This window comes from Ursus americanus, chromosome 27 (assembly GCF_024610735.1).
Source record: "Ursus americanus isolate L20-20 chromosome 27, mUrsAme1.1.p, whole genome shotgun sequence".
Taxonomy (NCBI): domain Eukaryota; kingdom Metazoa; phylum Chordata; class Mammalia; order Carnivora; family Ursidae; genus Ursus; species Ursus americanus.
The window spans coordinates 32,160,090-32,176,482 of record NC_142153.1 but is presented as its reverse complement, the minus strand read 5'-3'; the positions used below and the strand labels follow the sequence as shown (position 1 = coordinate 32,176,482).

The 16,393-nt window shown below is 35.5% G+C and overlaps 1 protein-coding gene across 1 annotated transcript in view; it reads right to left on the bottom strand.

The window, feature by feature from the left end:
• Positions 1-16,393, bottom strand: part of WDR17 (WD repeat domain 17) — a 108,843-nt gene that overhangs the window by 62,309 nt on the left and 30,141 nt on the right. The window contains exon 2 of the mRNA XM_045813442.2: positions 7,056-7,184. Coding sequence (XP_045669398.2) covers positions 7,056-7,178 — 123 coding nt within the window. The 5' untranslated portion in view covers positions 7,179-7,184. The remainder of the gene's footprint in view (positions 1-7,055; positions 7,185-16,393) is intronic.

Genomic DNA, 16,393 nt, shown 5'->3' with positions numbered 1-16,393 from the left:
CTTCTTTCCTCTGTCAGTTTATTCTCTATAATTAAGAGTCTGTTTCTTGATTTGTTGCTCCCTTTCTTATTTTTTCTCCCTTTGCTTGTTTTGTTTCTTAAATTCCACATATGAGTGAAATCATATGATAATTGTCTTTTTTTGACCGACTTATTTTCTTAGCATTATACTCTCTAGTTCCATCCATGTTGTTGCAAATGGAAAGATTTCATTCTTTCTTATGGCTGAATAACATTCGATTGTTTGTATGGTCCACTTCTTCTTTATCCATTCATCAGTCAATGGACACTCGGGCTGCTTCTATATTTTGGCTATTATAAATAATGCTGCTATATACATAGGGGTGCATGCATCCCTCTGAATTAGCATTCTTGTATTCTTTGGGTAAATACCCATTAGGGTTATTTCTGGATCATAGGGTAGTTCTATTTTTAACTCTTGAGGAAACGATACTGTTTTCCACAGTGGCTACAAAAGTTTGCACTCCCACCAACAGTGCATGAGGGTGCCTTTTTCTCCACATTCTCACCAACACCAGTTGTTTCTTGTGTTTTTTGATTTCAGCCATTCTGACAGGTGTGAAGTGAGATCTCATTGTAGTTTTGACTTGCATTTCCCTCATAAGTGATGATGAGTAGAAAAAAAATCAGTTTTTAAAAAAATAAGAGAATTGAAATTAAACAATTATTTTAAAACAAGAAAAAATAAATGTACATTTAAATATGCATAATAATTCAGAGTTTATTATATTTTCTCTAGCTATATTTATGAGGAAAAAACCCTTGGCTTTAGAATATTTTTTCTTTAATTTTTCAATTAGATTTAAATGAAAAAATTTAGGCTAAGGAAGTAAACTATTGGGACTACACCAAATTAAAAAGCTTTTTCACAGTGAAGGAAACCATCACAAAATGACAAGACAATCTATGGAATGGGAGAAGACATTTGTAAATGATATATCCAAAAAGGAGTTAATATTCCAAAATGTATAAAGAACTTATAAAACTGAACTTATAAAGCTTATAAAACTGAACTGAAAAAACAAATAATCTACTTAAAAATGAGCAGAGGACCTAGACAGACATTTTCCAAAGAAAATGTACACATGGCCAACATCAGTCAACATCACTCATCAGCAGGGAAGTACAAATCGAAACCACAGTGAGATATCACCTTATACCTGTCAGAATGGCTAAAATAAAAAACACAAGAAATAACAAGTGCTGGTGAGAATGTGGAGAAAAAGCACTGCTGGTGGGAATGTAAATTGGGACAGCCACCCATGGGAACAGTATGGAAGTACCTCAAAATAGTGGAAATAGAAATACCACATAATCTAGTAATTCCACTATTGGGTATTTACCCAAAGAAAATGAAAACACTAATTTGAAAAGGTATGTGCACCCTTATTTTTTTATTGTAGCATTATTTACAATAGCCAAGATATGTAAACAACTCAAGGGTCCATCAATAAACGCATAAAGAAGATGTAGTGTGTGTGTGTATGTGTGTGTGTGTGTGTGTGATGGAATATTACCCAGTCATAAAAAGAACGAAATGTTGCCATTTGTGACAACATGGTTGGAGGTAGAAGGTACCAAGCTAAGTGAAAGAAGTCAGACAAAGCAAGACAAATATCATATCATTTCACTTACATGTGGAATCTAAAAATCAAAAGAAACAACAAACAGAAAACCAGACTCTTAACTGCAGAGAACAAAGTGGCAGTTGCCAGGGAGGAGGTGGGTGGGGGGAAGGGTGAAATAGATAAAGGGGGTGAAGAGGTACAAACTTCCGTTATAAAGTAAGTAATTCATGGAGATGAAAAGTACAGCACAGGGAATATAGGCAGTAATACTGTAAAAACACTGTATGGTAACAGATGTTGACGACACTTAATGTCATGACCATGAGTAATGCAGAGAATGGCTGAATCAGTATGTTGTGCAGCTGAAAGTAATAGAACACTGAATGTTAACTATATTTCAATAAAAAAATTGGACTAAATAAACCGACTGCTCATTATTACATTATTAAGATGTCTAAAGTCTGCAGAGCAGTATCACTGGACCCATTTTCTGTTACTGCTTTTTGGATAGGGCATTACATTGTGCTCTTGTATGTGAGCGGAAAAAAGAAATAGCCTAATTTTCCCATTTCCTTTGTAAATGTGCCATTAATAAGCGAATTTTTCTTTCTAGCATTTTCAACATGTTTGAGATTGTACAGTATATGCCATTTTGTTGTACCTGGCTTTTCCTTTTAATAATGAACATTTCACAGTATTATCGAAGTGTTTCAAATCATTATTGTATTAGCTATTTATTACACCATTCTTTCTTCAACCACATACTTGCAGTAAAATCCTAACTGTAAATGGCCTTCAATGCCCTACATTGTGAACCTCTGCCGTTTGCAAGGCTCATTTGGTAAAGCATTCTTGCTTGTCTGCTCTGACCTCCTTGTTTCTCTATTACAGCAAAATTATTTCTGCTTTAAAGCTTTGTTTGCTGTTCCCTTGGCCTTGAATGCTCTCCCCACCAATTTGCTCATGGTTATTCATTCTTTCCCATCCAGGTCTCAGTTCAAAAATGCCTCTTTACAAAGTTATTTTCTGAGCCCAATACAGAAATAAATTTATACACCCACCTCTACCCCAAAACCTGTCCCATACTCTATCATTTTTTTTTAAATTGAGATATGATTGACATATATTAGTTTCAGGTATACAACATAATGATTTGATATTTGCCTGTATAGTTAAATGATCACATAAGCCTACTTAATAATCACCACACGCAGTTATAATTTTTTTCTTGTGGTAAATTTTAAGATCTACTCTCTGAGCAACTTTCAAATATACAGTACAGTGTTATCAACCACGGTCAACATGCTCTACACTGCATCCTCATGACTTACTTAGTTTATAACTGGAAGTTTGTACCTTCTGACTCCCTTCACCCATTTCACCCCCATCCTACCCCCACCTCCGGCACCCACCAATTTATTCTGTTTCTGTGAGTTCAGTTTTATTTTGTTTTGTTTTTGTTTTAGATTCCACATATACGTGAGATCATACAGTATTTGTCTTTCTCCGACATATTTCACTTAGCATAATGCCCTTGAGGCCCATCCGTGTTGTAGCAAGTAGCAAGGTTTCCTTCTTTTTATGGCTAAACAGTATTCCATTGTATGCGTACATCTACCACATTTTCGTTATCCGTTCATCTGTCAGTGGACGCTGGGGTTGCTTCCATGTCTCGGCTATGCTGCAGTGAAAATGGGATTGCATGTATCTTTTCAAATTAGTGTTTTCATTTCCTTCACATAAACACTCAGACACAGAATTGCTAGATCATGTGGTAATTCTGTTTCTAATTTTTTGAGAAACCTCCACAGAGTTTTCCATAGCGGTTACACCAATTTACTTTCCCATCAACAGTGCACGAGGGTTCCATTTTCTCCACATCCTCCCCAACATTTGTTATTCCTTGTCTTTCTGAAAACAGCCATCCTAACAGGTGTGAGGTAATATTTCAGTGTGGTTTTGATTTGCATTTCCCTGGTGATGAGTGACGCTGAGATTTCTTTTCATGTGTCTGTTGGCCATCTGCAGGTCTTCTTTGGAAAAATGTCTACTCAGATCCTCTGCCTATTTTTTAATCAGATCGATTGTTTAATTTGCTATTGCGTAGTATGAGTTCTTCATATATTTCGGATATAACCCCTTATCAGATATATGATATGCAAATATTTTCTCCCATTCAGTGGGCTGTCCTTGCATTTTGTTGATGGTTTCTTTTGCTGTGCAAAAGGATTTTAGTTTGATGTAGTCCCACTTGTTTATTTTTGTTTTTGTTGCCTTTGTTTTTGGTGTCAATGACGCTAACATATTATCTGCTTGTATATCCTTTGTAGAACACATTTTTTCCTGAAATATTTATTTATTTATTTATTTAGTGCCGTCTCCCTGCCCAGTCCTTACTAAAAATATAAATTCAGTGAGAAGAATTTGCCTGATTTGTTCAGTTTCATTCCTAGTGCCTCGTGATCCTTGGCCAATAGAAGAGATTCAGTTAATATTATTTAAAAAATGAGCCATTACGCTATTGTTTAGCATTTAAGCAACTTTTAACTTTTGCTATCACAAATAATACTGTAGCAAACATCTTTGTATATAAAATTTTGACTAATGACCTAATTATTTCCTAAGGTTTTCCCTTCTATAATTTTTATATCTCTTACTACTTGAACTTCAGCTATTCCTGAACAACTTCCGATGAAAATATTATTAAAGAGAACCAGTACCAGTGGAGTTTTCATCCGATTAGTACGGATGTTATAATAATCTTAAGTTGGCCTGTTTAAATATATAAGTACATTTTCTGTACATTTAGGAATAGGTTTGTAAGTTTTAAGTTATTCAGTGATTTAAGTTATCTTTGGTAAATACTGTGAATGTGTCTAATGTATCTAATAGAAAAACTGCTATATAATTTAGAAATTCAGTAAGAGGCTATAAGTACAACAAATACATGAAGAAGCTATGTTGCATATCAATGATCTTCACTGGCTTTACTATACAAAGTATCTAAGTAGTATCGTAAGCACAATACAGAACACTTACGGGGATTAATTTATTAATACATTCCTATTATATTTACAATTCACTATTATGAGTCTATACCATTACATTGAGTTGGACCATAAATTATTTTTAGAGTAGTTAATATATTATTGCATCACAATTCAATGGTCAAGGAAAAAATTCTTATGGCATTTACAAGTATCATTTAATAGTTCAGGCAGATCTGATAATACTTCAGCATCATTATACAGACTGTGACAGACTGTCAGACTCTGTACATTGACCCTAGGTATGATTTAATAAATATTTCCTTTGAAAATAATTATAATATTTTATATTTATGTAGCATAATTTTTGAAGCACTTCAATTTAGACAATGACATATAAAAGGGTACTGATTAATATAAGTTTAATGTTAATGTCACCATTTGATATAAATATATTTTCTATTTGCATTCTTTGAAACAAGTTTTTACAGTGAACTCTATAATGAACTGTCATCTGAGTTTGTTTGTTTTAATTTCTAAATCAGGGTGATTTTTAGTTTGCTTCAGTCTTCAATGACATATACATTTTCTTCATAAGTTTTTTATACTAATAATTTTAGCTCAATCTTCCTATTCAAGTCATAAAACGTCACATAAAACTTAAGACACATGCGAACATGAAAAAAATTAAGCTCTGCCTTCATCCACTCTCTGACTGTCCTAACTCCTTGGAGGAATAGTTTACCTTGATTGATACATTCTTCTTCTCTAAAAGGAAATAAGACGAGCAGTTAGGGACTTAAGACTAAGGGAGAAATTTTGTAGGAGACCTTTGGGAGTGAGAAGCTTATGGGGACAGGCAAAGTGTAAAGGAGGCAGATGGGAGGAAAAAGAAGGCAATTAGCAGGCTTGCTGCTGTCTTCCCTGCGGGGCAATGGGGAGTGAAAAAACGTCAGTTAGACTGAAACGCAGTTTGACTGCTGGCTGTTTCTACATCTTGAGTAATGGACTGCATTAAATCTAACTTGATATGGTGGGAAATTAATTGGTGTATAGATTAATGCTATTATTTCTTTCATTTTCAATAAACTACACTATTAGCAATTAAAAGGATTTTTATTCCAGTATAATGCAATAATTTTTTTTCACTCATAACTGAAATTAGTTGGTATTTCAAAACAACAAAAAATATATCATTCAAAAAATATTTAATGAGTCTCTTAAATTCCAGAGAGTACAGAATAACTTGAGAAATTCAAAGGTGAGGAAGACGGACTCTGGTTAAGGGAAGCAGGCAGAGAGGCAGCCCATTTTATGAGGTCCTTTGCCAATAGGAAAGAGGAAAAAGCAGAATATGGAAAAGAGTTTATACACTTGAGGTGAGATTTGAAAGATGAGAAAACATTCTCTAAACAGGCAACACAGGCAAATGGAAAAATCAGTGTAAGCAAAGGCAAGATATAAGAGAGTCTGATGTTTTGGAAAATACAATTAGCTTGGTCTGCCCAGGGCACAAGGTGAGAGGAGATGGAGAAAGAAACATTGCAAACAACGTCACACTATGAAGTTTGGATGTTAATATGAAGGAACGAGCAGCGGAAGATTGAAAATTGCATATCTGCATTACAGATGATTGATTACACTGATGTATAAATAGAGAGAGTCAAAATAGAAGTGAAGAGGATAGTAAGAGACTATTAGGATAGTTTAGGTGAGAAGGATATAAAGGTACAAAATGCTAGGATCTCTCCTGGTTACCTGCGGCATAGGAGGTGAGAAGAGGTCAGCCAAAGAGAGCCAACCCTCACATCTGTGGTTAGCTGCTCACAGTGAAATACTGACTCCAGGTTTGAGGAGAAAGATTGGCCTGGATTTAAGATGTTTATGGCACCCCTATCTGGGGCAATTCCGAAGGCCATTGGCTCTATAGATTGGGAACTGATGAGAGATGTCTGAATGGAGTTCAGACATGAAAAAAAAGGATTTATAAAGGTTTGTGTCTCAAGAATATCTCAAAATATTTTATATCGGCATTGTTTTTAATATAATGGTCTCTAATGGATGACCCACATTCTTCAACTGAAGATTTTCTCATATGAAATGCTACTGAGCAAGGTCTGAAACAAATGAATAAATGAATTCCAATTATTTATGTGGAAATAAATTTTAAAAGCATTAGATTCTAATTGCTCACCACGCATAAATTGGAAGCTTTTAAGTCTTGAAGAAATTCTTTCTGATGAACAACACATAAAGGTTTATGAAATCAACTAAGATTTTTCTAATAATTTGAAACTATGATATAAGCATTTTCTAAAAGCTTGAATTGTAAAACCAATAAAGTATAAACAGCAACAAAATATCAATATCAATTAAATTACAGTATTAAGCCTTTCCTATAACAGGGATTTTAAGATACGTATTAAATATTAACTTTACCTGATAAAATTAGAAATCAAAAGGCATCCGTAGTACTTTACCTGGTAAATATAGATGGCTAGGGTGGCACAGTACGCAAACCTGTCTCCACTGGCAGCACACACATCTTTGTTCCACGGCTGACATCCGGCGGCCAGCAGTCCCACTTGCCTGACCTGGGACATGTTTGCCTTGAAAACCAAATTTGGAGAAATAGCAGTCATTTTCATTATTCAGTAAGCTTAATGATTTTATAGCTATCTTCATCAATCCTTATCTTTATGCCCTGAAAAAAATTTCTACGAGGACTATTAATCTCAATGTATACTTTCAGAGAACAAGAGTTGAAACCCCCAAATGTCTAGAGACATCAAGGCAGGTAGTTCAAATTTGAAAAGCAAGAGATTAGAAAATGATCAATGACAAATAACACCTGGCCCTGGCCGAGGACTGGGAATCCTAGAGGAGTGGTGGGGACTACGGTGAAACGGAAGGTGCATATTCTATCTAAAGGGCTCTAGTGCCACTGGAGAAGGCCCTCCCTCCCCTGTTGCCAGATTCATGAAACTTCCCAGAGAAATGGAAGTATCTAGATTTTTGTGTAAAATCTACCAATTTTTAAATACTGGCAATTCATTCAAGGCAGCAAATTCAAGTGCAAAACACTGTGAGCCAACATTGGGAGGACTGTGGCCTCTGCCAGGAACATCACTGTCTTTAGAGTGACTCCGTATCTTCGCACAAACTATCTGCGGTACACAGGGTAGGTATGTAAGCTGCACTAACAAGACTGTTCACTGTGAAGATGGGACAGAAGGAAGCTGGAAACCACTGGTTACAAAATGCTGATGTGACTGAGTGGAGGATGGTGGAGCAAACAGCCCTGGAGACACAGAATCTGTCCGGCTGGGAGTCAGCAAGCAGGGATGGAGATCCAGCTCCAAGCCGCACAGAGCATGAGCTGGACTCAGACGCATGAGTCTGTTCCTTCTATCTCAAAGAAACCCTACCATTCCTCTCCGTTCAAGGGATTCTGTGAATCTATGTGTAAACTTTAAACTCAATTCTTCTAGGATGCTGGAGAAAAAGAAACCAAGAGTGAGGCCGTTCATAAGTCTATGATCATATTGAAAACACAGATACAGGGAAAACACTAAAGCAAAAACAAAAACAAAAAAACTATTCTGAGTATTACCCTACATAGTCACCTCATGAATGGCATTCAAGAATAGATTAATTGACCAAAACAAACTTTTTCAAGGCAGAATCCAGACCATTATTCGATTATCTTTTCTAATACAGTAAAAAATATCGGTCTAAAAATGAGGACTCTTAACAATGTTCACTTATACCGCAGTTATACCATGCAAATATCAATTTTTCACTGTCAATTTCATATCTGATTAAAATAAGGAAAATATATAAATAGCAATTATAACCTTAAAATATTTTTGAAAAATTAAGTAAATACCTAGCAGATATAATAAATTTGGTTCACAATGACTAACATATCCAAAAGTCAATTTTTAATCACTATTTTGTTTATGCTGTTCAAAAGTTTCATATTATTTTAGTAGCAAAATGTTATTGCCTTAACACAATATGTGCATATCACACATATGCAACATTAACACATAAATATATATACATCTGACCTATGACTCAAGTCTAATAGGTACCTGTTCAGTGTATCTCCTGGAACTGTCCGCCTCAACCTGCCTCTTCTCTCTCTACCCTGCCACCTAGCGGTTTAAAACAAGCTACTCTGAACCAAGGATAGTTGACACTGTCGTTGAAAAATAAAGCAGTGTCTCTGTATCACCTGCTTCCTCTTCAGTATCAGTGGAATCATGTACTGACCATAACCCTGTATTTCTCCTTTATTTTAATGCTCAGCAATTTCTAGTCAGTTACGCTATCTCCCATTTATTTTTGAAGTTACTTTCTTCTTCATATCCTTTCTATTTCCACCTTCTAGAAAAGATCTCTTCTACTTTCCTCTTTCTTCCCCAAATCTATCTTCATCCCATTAAATCCCCTTATCTAAGTGGAACTAGTGTTTTTTTTTAAGTAAAAAACTTATTTGAAGTGAAAAATTCCATGATAACCATGCTTCATTCAGTCCTTGAGTGCTTAACTATAAAAAAAATCTTTTTTCCTCCTCCCCTGGCACCCATATTTCCTCAAGCACTAGCATTCCTGTCAAAGTTTTAAAAATATACGTATTTTTCTACACTAGTAATGTTACAACACTACTTTTCATTGAAAATATACTATTATTTTAACCACACTGTGAATCAAATAGGCTTTTGAAGTTTACCTTTGGGGTCTATGATTACTATTAATAATGTTTGTGTGTAAGTAAAAATGGTTTCTGATTTATGTTTAAGCAAATTTTGAGTTTATATCTGGGAAAGAAACACAGGAGAAAGATTTAAACAGGTAAAATGGAATCATTTAAAAAATTTTCACTTTCTGCTGTTTCTTAAATCTTTTCTAAACTTAATAAACTGTTTTTAGAGCAGTGCTAGCTTCACAGCAAAACTGAGTAAAAATTACAGAGTTCCCATTCACTCCCTGTCCCCGGGTACACACAACCTCCCCCACTATCGATACCTCCCATCAGGCTGGTACATTTGTTACAAGGATGAAACAACACTGACACACCATCATCACTCAGAGTCCATAGCTTGCATCAGGGTTCACTCTTGCTGTTATTCATTCCATGGGTTTTGACAAATGTAGGACATGTATCCACCATCTTAGATTGTATAGAATAGATAACACTGCCCTAAAAATCCTCTCTGTTCTGCCTATTGATCTCTCCTGTTCTCAATAGCCCATGGCAACCACGGATATTGTTATACTCTCCATAGTTTTGCCTTTTCCAGAATGTCATATTGTAATTATACAGTGTGCAACCTTTTCAAATTGGCTTTTTTAACTTAGTAATATGCATTTAAGTTTCCTCCATGTATTTTCATGGCCTGGTAGCTCATCTCTTTTTAGCAATGAAAAATATTCCCTTTTCTGGATGTACCACTGTTCATGTATCCATTCACCTATTGAGGGACATCTTGGTTGTTTCCAAGTTTTAACAGTTATGAAGAAAGCTGCTATAAACATTCATGCACAGATTTTGGTGTAAACATAAGTTTTCAATTCATTTAGGTAAATAACAAGGAGTGCAAAAGGAAGTGATTGCTGGATCCTGGTAGGAATATGTTTATTTTATAAGAAATGATCAAACTGTCTTCCAAAGTGTCTGTACCATTTGCATTCCCACCAGAAATCAATGAGAGTTCCCGCTGTTTCCCATCCTCACCAGCCTTTGCTGTTGTCAGTGTTTTGGATAGGCCATTCTAATAGAGATACAGGAGTAACTCACTGCTGTTTTAATTTGCAATTCCCTGTGTCAGACATCTTTTCATACTTACAGGCCATCTATCTTCTTCAGTGAAGGGTCTGTTCAAGTCTTTTAATTTGCTAGAATGGCTCAAGAACTCAGAGAAACATTTATTAAAAGAGGATATAACTCAGGAACGGCCAGATAGATGCGTAAGGCAAGGGATAAGGGAAGGGTCAATGAGATTCTGTCCTCTCAGAGTGGGCCACATGTTCCTCAACTGGAGAGCCCTCTGAACCCCTTCCTTTTGTGTTTCGTGGAGGCTTCATTATATAGGCATGATTGATTCTATCACTGGCCATTGGCAATCTTTCACCCTCCAGCCCCTCTCCCCTCCCTGAAGGTCAAGGGGTAGGACTAAAAGTTCCAACTCTCTAATCCTATGTTGGCTCCAGCCAGGGATGAGCCCCCGTCCTTAGGTGCTTTCTAAAAGTCACCTCATTAGCTTAACAAAAGACACGTTTATGGCTCTCAACACTTGAGAAATTGGGTCATCTAAATGACCAAACATATATTTCTTACAAATCACAGTATCATAAAATGTAATTATTGATTCAATTTCTTTAAGATGTAAGCCTATTCACATTGTATATTTCTTCTGTGAGGTTTGGCAAATTGTGTCTGTAAAGAATTAGTCCATTTCATCTAGGTTACCAAATTTTGGGGTATGGAATTGATGTAGTATTCCTGTATCATCCTTCTAATGTCCATAGGTTATATTGCGATATCCCCTCTTTCATTTTTGGTATTAGTAATATGTTCCTTTTCTCTTTTCTTCTTAATTAGTCTAGCTAAATGCTTATAGATTTTACTGATCTTTTCAAAGAAGCAGCTTTTAGTTTTGTTGATTTTCTATTTTTGATTTCATTGATTTCTGACCTAAATTTTTATTATTTCTGTTTTTCTCCTTACTTTGTATTTAATTTGCTCTTCTTTTTCTAGTTTCCCAAGGAAGAAGCTTAGATGATTAATTTTAGATCGTCCTTCTTTTGTAATATATGCATTAAATGCTATAAATTTCTTCTAGGCACTGTTTTTGCTGCATCCTATAAATTGTGTTGCTGTATTTTCAATTTCATTTAGTTCAAAATGCTTTTCAATTTCTCTTAGGAATTTTTCTTTGATCCATGCGTTATTTAGAAGACTGTTGTTTAGTCTCTAAGTATTTGGGGATTTTCAAGTTATACTTCTGTTGTTGATTTCTAGTTGAATTCTGCTGATGTCTGAGCGCAGACCTTGTATTATTTCTTTACTTTCAAGTGGTTGAGATGTGTTTTATGGCCCAAAATATGGTCTGTCTAGGGGAATGTGAGCTTGAGAAGAATGTGCAACCTGCTGTGGCTGGGGGAAGTATTCCGTAGGTGCAAATTAGATACAGTTGCTTGAAGATGCTATACAGTTCAACTTCGTTCTTACTGATTCTGTCTGGTAGATCTGTTCCATCTGACAGAGTAGTAAAGTCTCCAACTATAATAGTGTTCTCATCTACTTCTCCTTGCGTTTTTATCAATTTTTGCCTCAGGGATGACAATACTCTGCTATTAGGCACAGACACATTAAGTACTGTTATGTCTTTTTGGAGTACTGACCCTCTTATCACTATGTAATGTTCCTCTTTACCCCTGTTCTGAATTCTGCTCTGTCTGAAATTAACATAGCTATACCCACTTCTTTTAATTAGTGTTAGCATGGTATATCTTTCTTCATCCCTTTACTCTTAATCTATATACGTTTTTACATTTAATTTGAGTTACTCGTCGACAATGTATAGTTGGGTCTCTGTCTTTTTATTAGTGCATTAGATCACTGATGTTCGAGGTAATTATTGATATGCTTGGAGTAGTATCTACCCTATTTTTATTATCTCAATTTGTTCCTGTTTTTGTCTTCCACACTTTTTCTTTCTTTTCTGGTTTCAACTGAGCACTTTATATGATTCAATTTTTTCTTCTTTCTTAGCCTATCAATTATGTCTCATTTAAAATTTTTGTGTGTGTGATTGTCTCAGACTCTGTATTGTACATTTACGACTAATCCAAGTGTACTTCCAGATAACACCATATCACTTCTCAGGTACTGTGGCCACCTTATAATAACAAAATATCCCTAATTCCTCTTCCCAACCCTTGTATCATTGCTGTCATTCATTTCGCTTATACATAAGCAACACAGCATATATATATGTACATATGTGAGTATGCATGTGTATGTGTATAAAAGCATACATAATCAAATACGTTGTTGCATTTGTATTTTGAACAAACTGTTATTTGTTAATAAGATCAATTAAGAATAAGAAAAATGAAAGTTTTTGGGGGCACCTGGGTGGCTCAGCCATTAAGCGTCTGCCTTCGGCTCAGGTCATGACCCCAGGGTCCTGGGATAGAGCCCTGCATCGGGCTCCCTGATCGGCGGGAAGCCTGCTTCTCCCTCTCACAACCCCCTGCTTGTGTTCCCTCTCTCACTGATTCTGTCAAATACATAAATAAAATCTAAAAATAAACAAAATAAATTTTATTTTACGTTTACTTATTCATTCTCCAATACTCTTCCTTTGTTGATGCAGATCTGAGCTTCTGACCTATATCACTTACCTTCTCTGAAGAACTTCTCCTAACATTTGATGCAAGGCACGTCTACTGACAACAAATTCCCAAATTTTTTTTGTCTGAGAAAGTCTTTATCTCTCCTTCACTCATGAAAGATAATTTCACAGAGTATGGATTTCTTGGCTGGTATTTAATTTCTCTGAACACTCTAAATATTTCAGTCATTCTCTTTTTTTCATGGTTTGTGAGTAGTTGAATGAATTCTTATCCTTGCTTCTCTGGTTTTTTTCAAGATTTTCCCTCTCTCTTTTTTTAATTTTTTTTTTTTTTTATTTTGCAGTTTGAATATGATTTGCCTAGGTACAGTTTTGTTGTTTTTGTTTTTGCATGTATCATGTTGTGTATTTCCTGGGCTTCCTGGATCTGTGGTTTGCTGTCTGACATTAATTTGGGGAAATTCTAAGTAATTATTGCTTCAACTGTTGCTTTTACTCTTTTCTTCTTGTTCTGGTATTTCCCGTATGTGTATGGTACACCTTTTTAGTTGTCCCACAGCTCCTGGAGAGTCTGTTTTTTATTTCCCCATTCTTTTTTCTCTTTTCTTTTCAGATTTGGAAGTCCGCACTGTCATATCCTCAAGCTAGGAAATTCTTTCCTCAGCCATATCGAGTCTACTAATGAGCTCACTATCGATATTCTTCATTTGCTAGTGTTTCTGGTCTCTAGCATTTCTTTTTGATTCTTCTTAGAATTTCCATCTCTTTGGTTAACTTATCCATCTGTTCTTGTATGTTGTCTACTTTTTTTTTTTATTAAAGTCCTTAGTATATTAATCATAGTTCCTTCAAATTCTTGGTCTGATAATTCCAACATTCCTGCCATATTTGACTCTTGTTATTCTCTTTAAACTGTGCTTTTTTTGCCTTTTAATATGCCCTGTAATCTTCTCCTTGAGAGGAGAACATGATATACTGGGTAAAAGGAACTGTAGTAAACTGACCTTCAGTAATAGGATGGTAAGTTGTGGCAGGAGAGGAAGTATACCATAGTCCTATGATTAGGTCTCTGTCTTTTGGTGAGCCTACGCCTGTGGAATGTGAATTTCACCAGTGATTCTTGTTTTTTTTTTTTTTTTTTTTATCCCTTAGGTGGGACATGATGGGTACAATGGGCTGAAGTTAGTTATTTCCCTTGCCCACATAGGTTAGGCTCTGAAATAACCAGCAGGTTAGGTTCTGGTAAGACAATTTCTCCTGCAAACAGCCTTGCTAAGAAAAAATGCCATGATATATTTCAAAGTGGTTCCTTTTCTTCTGCGCCTGCCAGAAGCATGAGGGATTTGCCCTGATTTCACTTTGAGGACCTGGTAGAGATCCTGGAGGTTAATCACACAAGCCTGGGGCCCTCCCTGGAGTTTTTAACTCTCAGACTTGGGACTGAGCCTCCAGCAATTCATCAGTTATAGTTCAGGTTTTCCTACTGTGGCTCTGGTTCTCACGGAGGTTTCAGCTGGAGGTCTCTGCTCCAGTAGGTTGTGAATTTCTGCAACTGCCTGTCCGTCTCTCCAACTGTGGAAGAGGCAATTCGCCTCATGACCTCACTTCCCTTAGAGATTTAAGAAGAAAGCTGATTTTTCAGTTTGCTCAGCTTTTTACCATTTTAGGCCAAAGTGAAGACTTCTAAGCTCCTTACCTGCCAGACTAGAAACTCAAAGTCCCTCTGCTAACTATTTATTAAAAATAAATAAGTTACTTCAAAATCCATTTTGTCAATTCTTTTTACTTTAATTATCAGTATATCTTGATTTGCTACGTTTCTTAATTTACTATTTTTTAACTTCCAAATTTAGAGAATATAAAAATTTCAATATTGTCATATGATTTGATATGACCTGGTTTCTAAGCAGCTTTCACAAGTCTTACAATCTAACAACTAATTCCTTTCTAAATTCAGAGTTGAATAACTTGTCCAATTCAGCAATTAAAATAATAAGCAGGATAAAACAAAATGGCAACTTATTGTAAAACTCTATGATTTTGAATAAAATTTGAAAAAATTATACATCATTAAATATATGAATACTATTGCATTTATAAATCTTAATTATGTATTTAATGGGGCACTATTGGGGCTCCTGGGTGGCTCAGTCAGTTAAGCATCTACCCTTGGCTCAGGTCATGATCTCGGGGTCCTGGGATGGAGCCCTGCATCGGGATCCCTGCTCAGCAGAGAGTCTGCTTCTCCCTCTGCCTCTCCCCCATTCATGCTTGCTCTCTCTCTCTCTCTCTGGAAAAAAAAAATAAAATAAAATCTTTTAAAAAACTAAAAAAATAGGGGCGCCTGGGTGGCACAGTGGTTAAGCGTCTGCCTTCAGCTCAGGGCGTGATCCCGGCGATCTGGGATCGAGCCCCACATCAGGCTCTTCTGCTATGAGCCTGCTTCTTCCTCTCCCACTCCCCCTGCTTGTGTTCCCTCTCTCGCTGGCTGTCTCTATCTCTGTCGAATAAATAAATAAAATCTTAAAAAAAAAAAACTAAAAAAATAAAAATAAATACAAAACAAATGGGTAGTATTTGAAACTTCTACATTATTTTTCAAAAATATTATTAAAAATACATGTAATATGATATAACTTTTATTAAGTGATATCTGTAATTGCTAAGGAGATAAAAAGAAATGTCCAGAAGCTTTTGTTATCTTTGTAGTCAGCACGAATGGTTACATAATTAATGATTCTGCATTACTGAAAATGGAAAATGTTCAACTGCAAGTCCATTCCAAAATATATACCTTTTTTAAAACATAAATCCTAAAAAAAAAAAGTCACATATTTAGGTAAATAAATATATGTTAACTGAATGTAACAGTTAATTATAGATTTCAGATAAATATTACAGTATTCTTTTCTACCCTTACTTTAGAATAGGTTTCATTTTTATGTGAATGACTTAAGAATTTCCATGTCCATTCTAAAGATTTGTTGCTTTGGAAAATATTATCTTTCTGGCCCAGAAACAACATGCGCACTTTAAAGATGAAGTACTAAACCCTGTGGTACACTGAATACTGGAGATTCATAAAGGCTTCGGGAAGAAAGTCTGAGCATTGTGTCACTCCACATGTAAGTGACAGTGCCAGTAGCCTGGCAACAGCCTACTTGCAAAGACAGTGTTTATTTAACCTAAATTCAATTTTTTGTTTCAATCTCATATGAAATACAACACATACATTACAAGTACAGTACAGATGCTCTATACATTAAGTATATAAATGTAAAAAAAAGTGATAAGAGTAAATTTATATTAGATTTGTATAATATTAAAGTTCACTTTTTTTTTTAAAGATTTTTTATTTATTTATTTGACAGAGATAGCCAGCCAGCGAGAGAGGGAACACAAGCAGGGAGAGTGGGAGAGGAAGAAGCAGGCTCCCAGCAGAGGAGCCC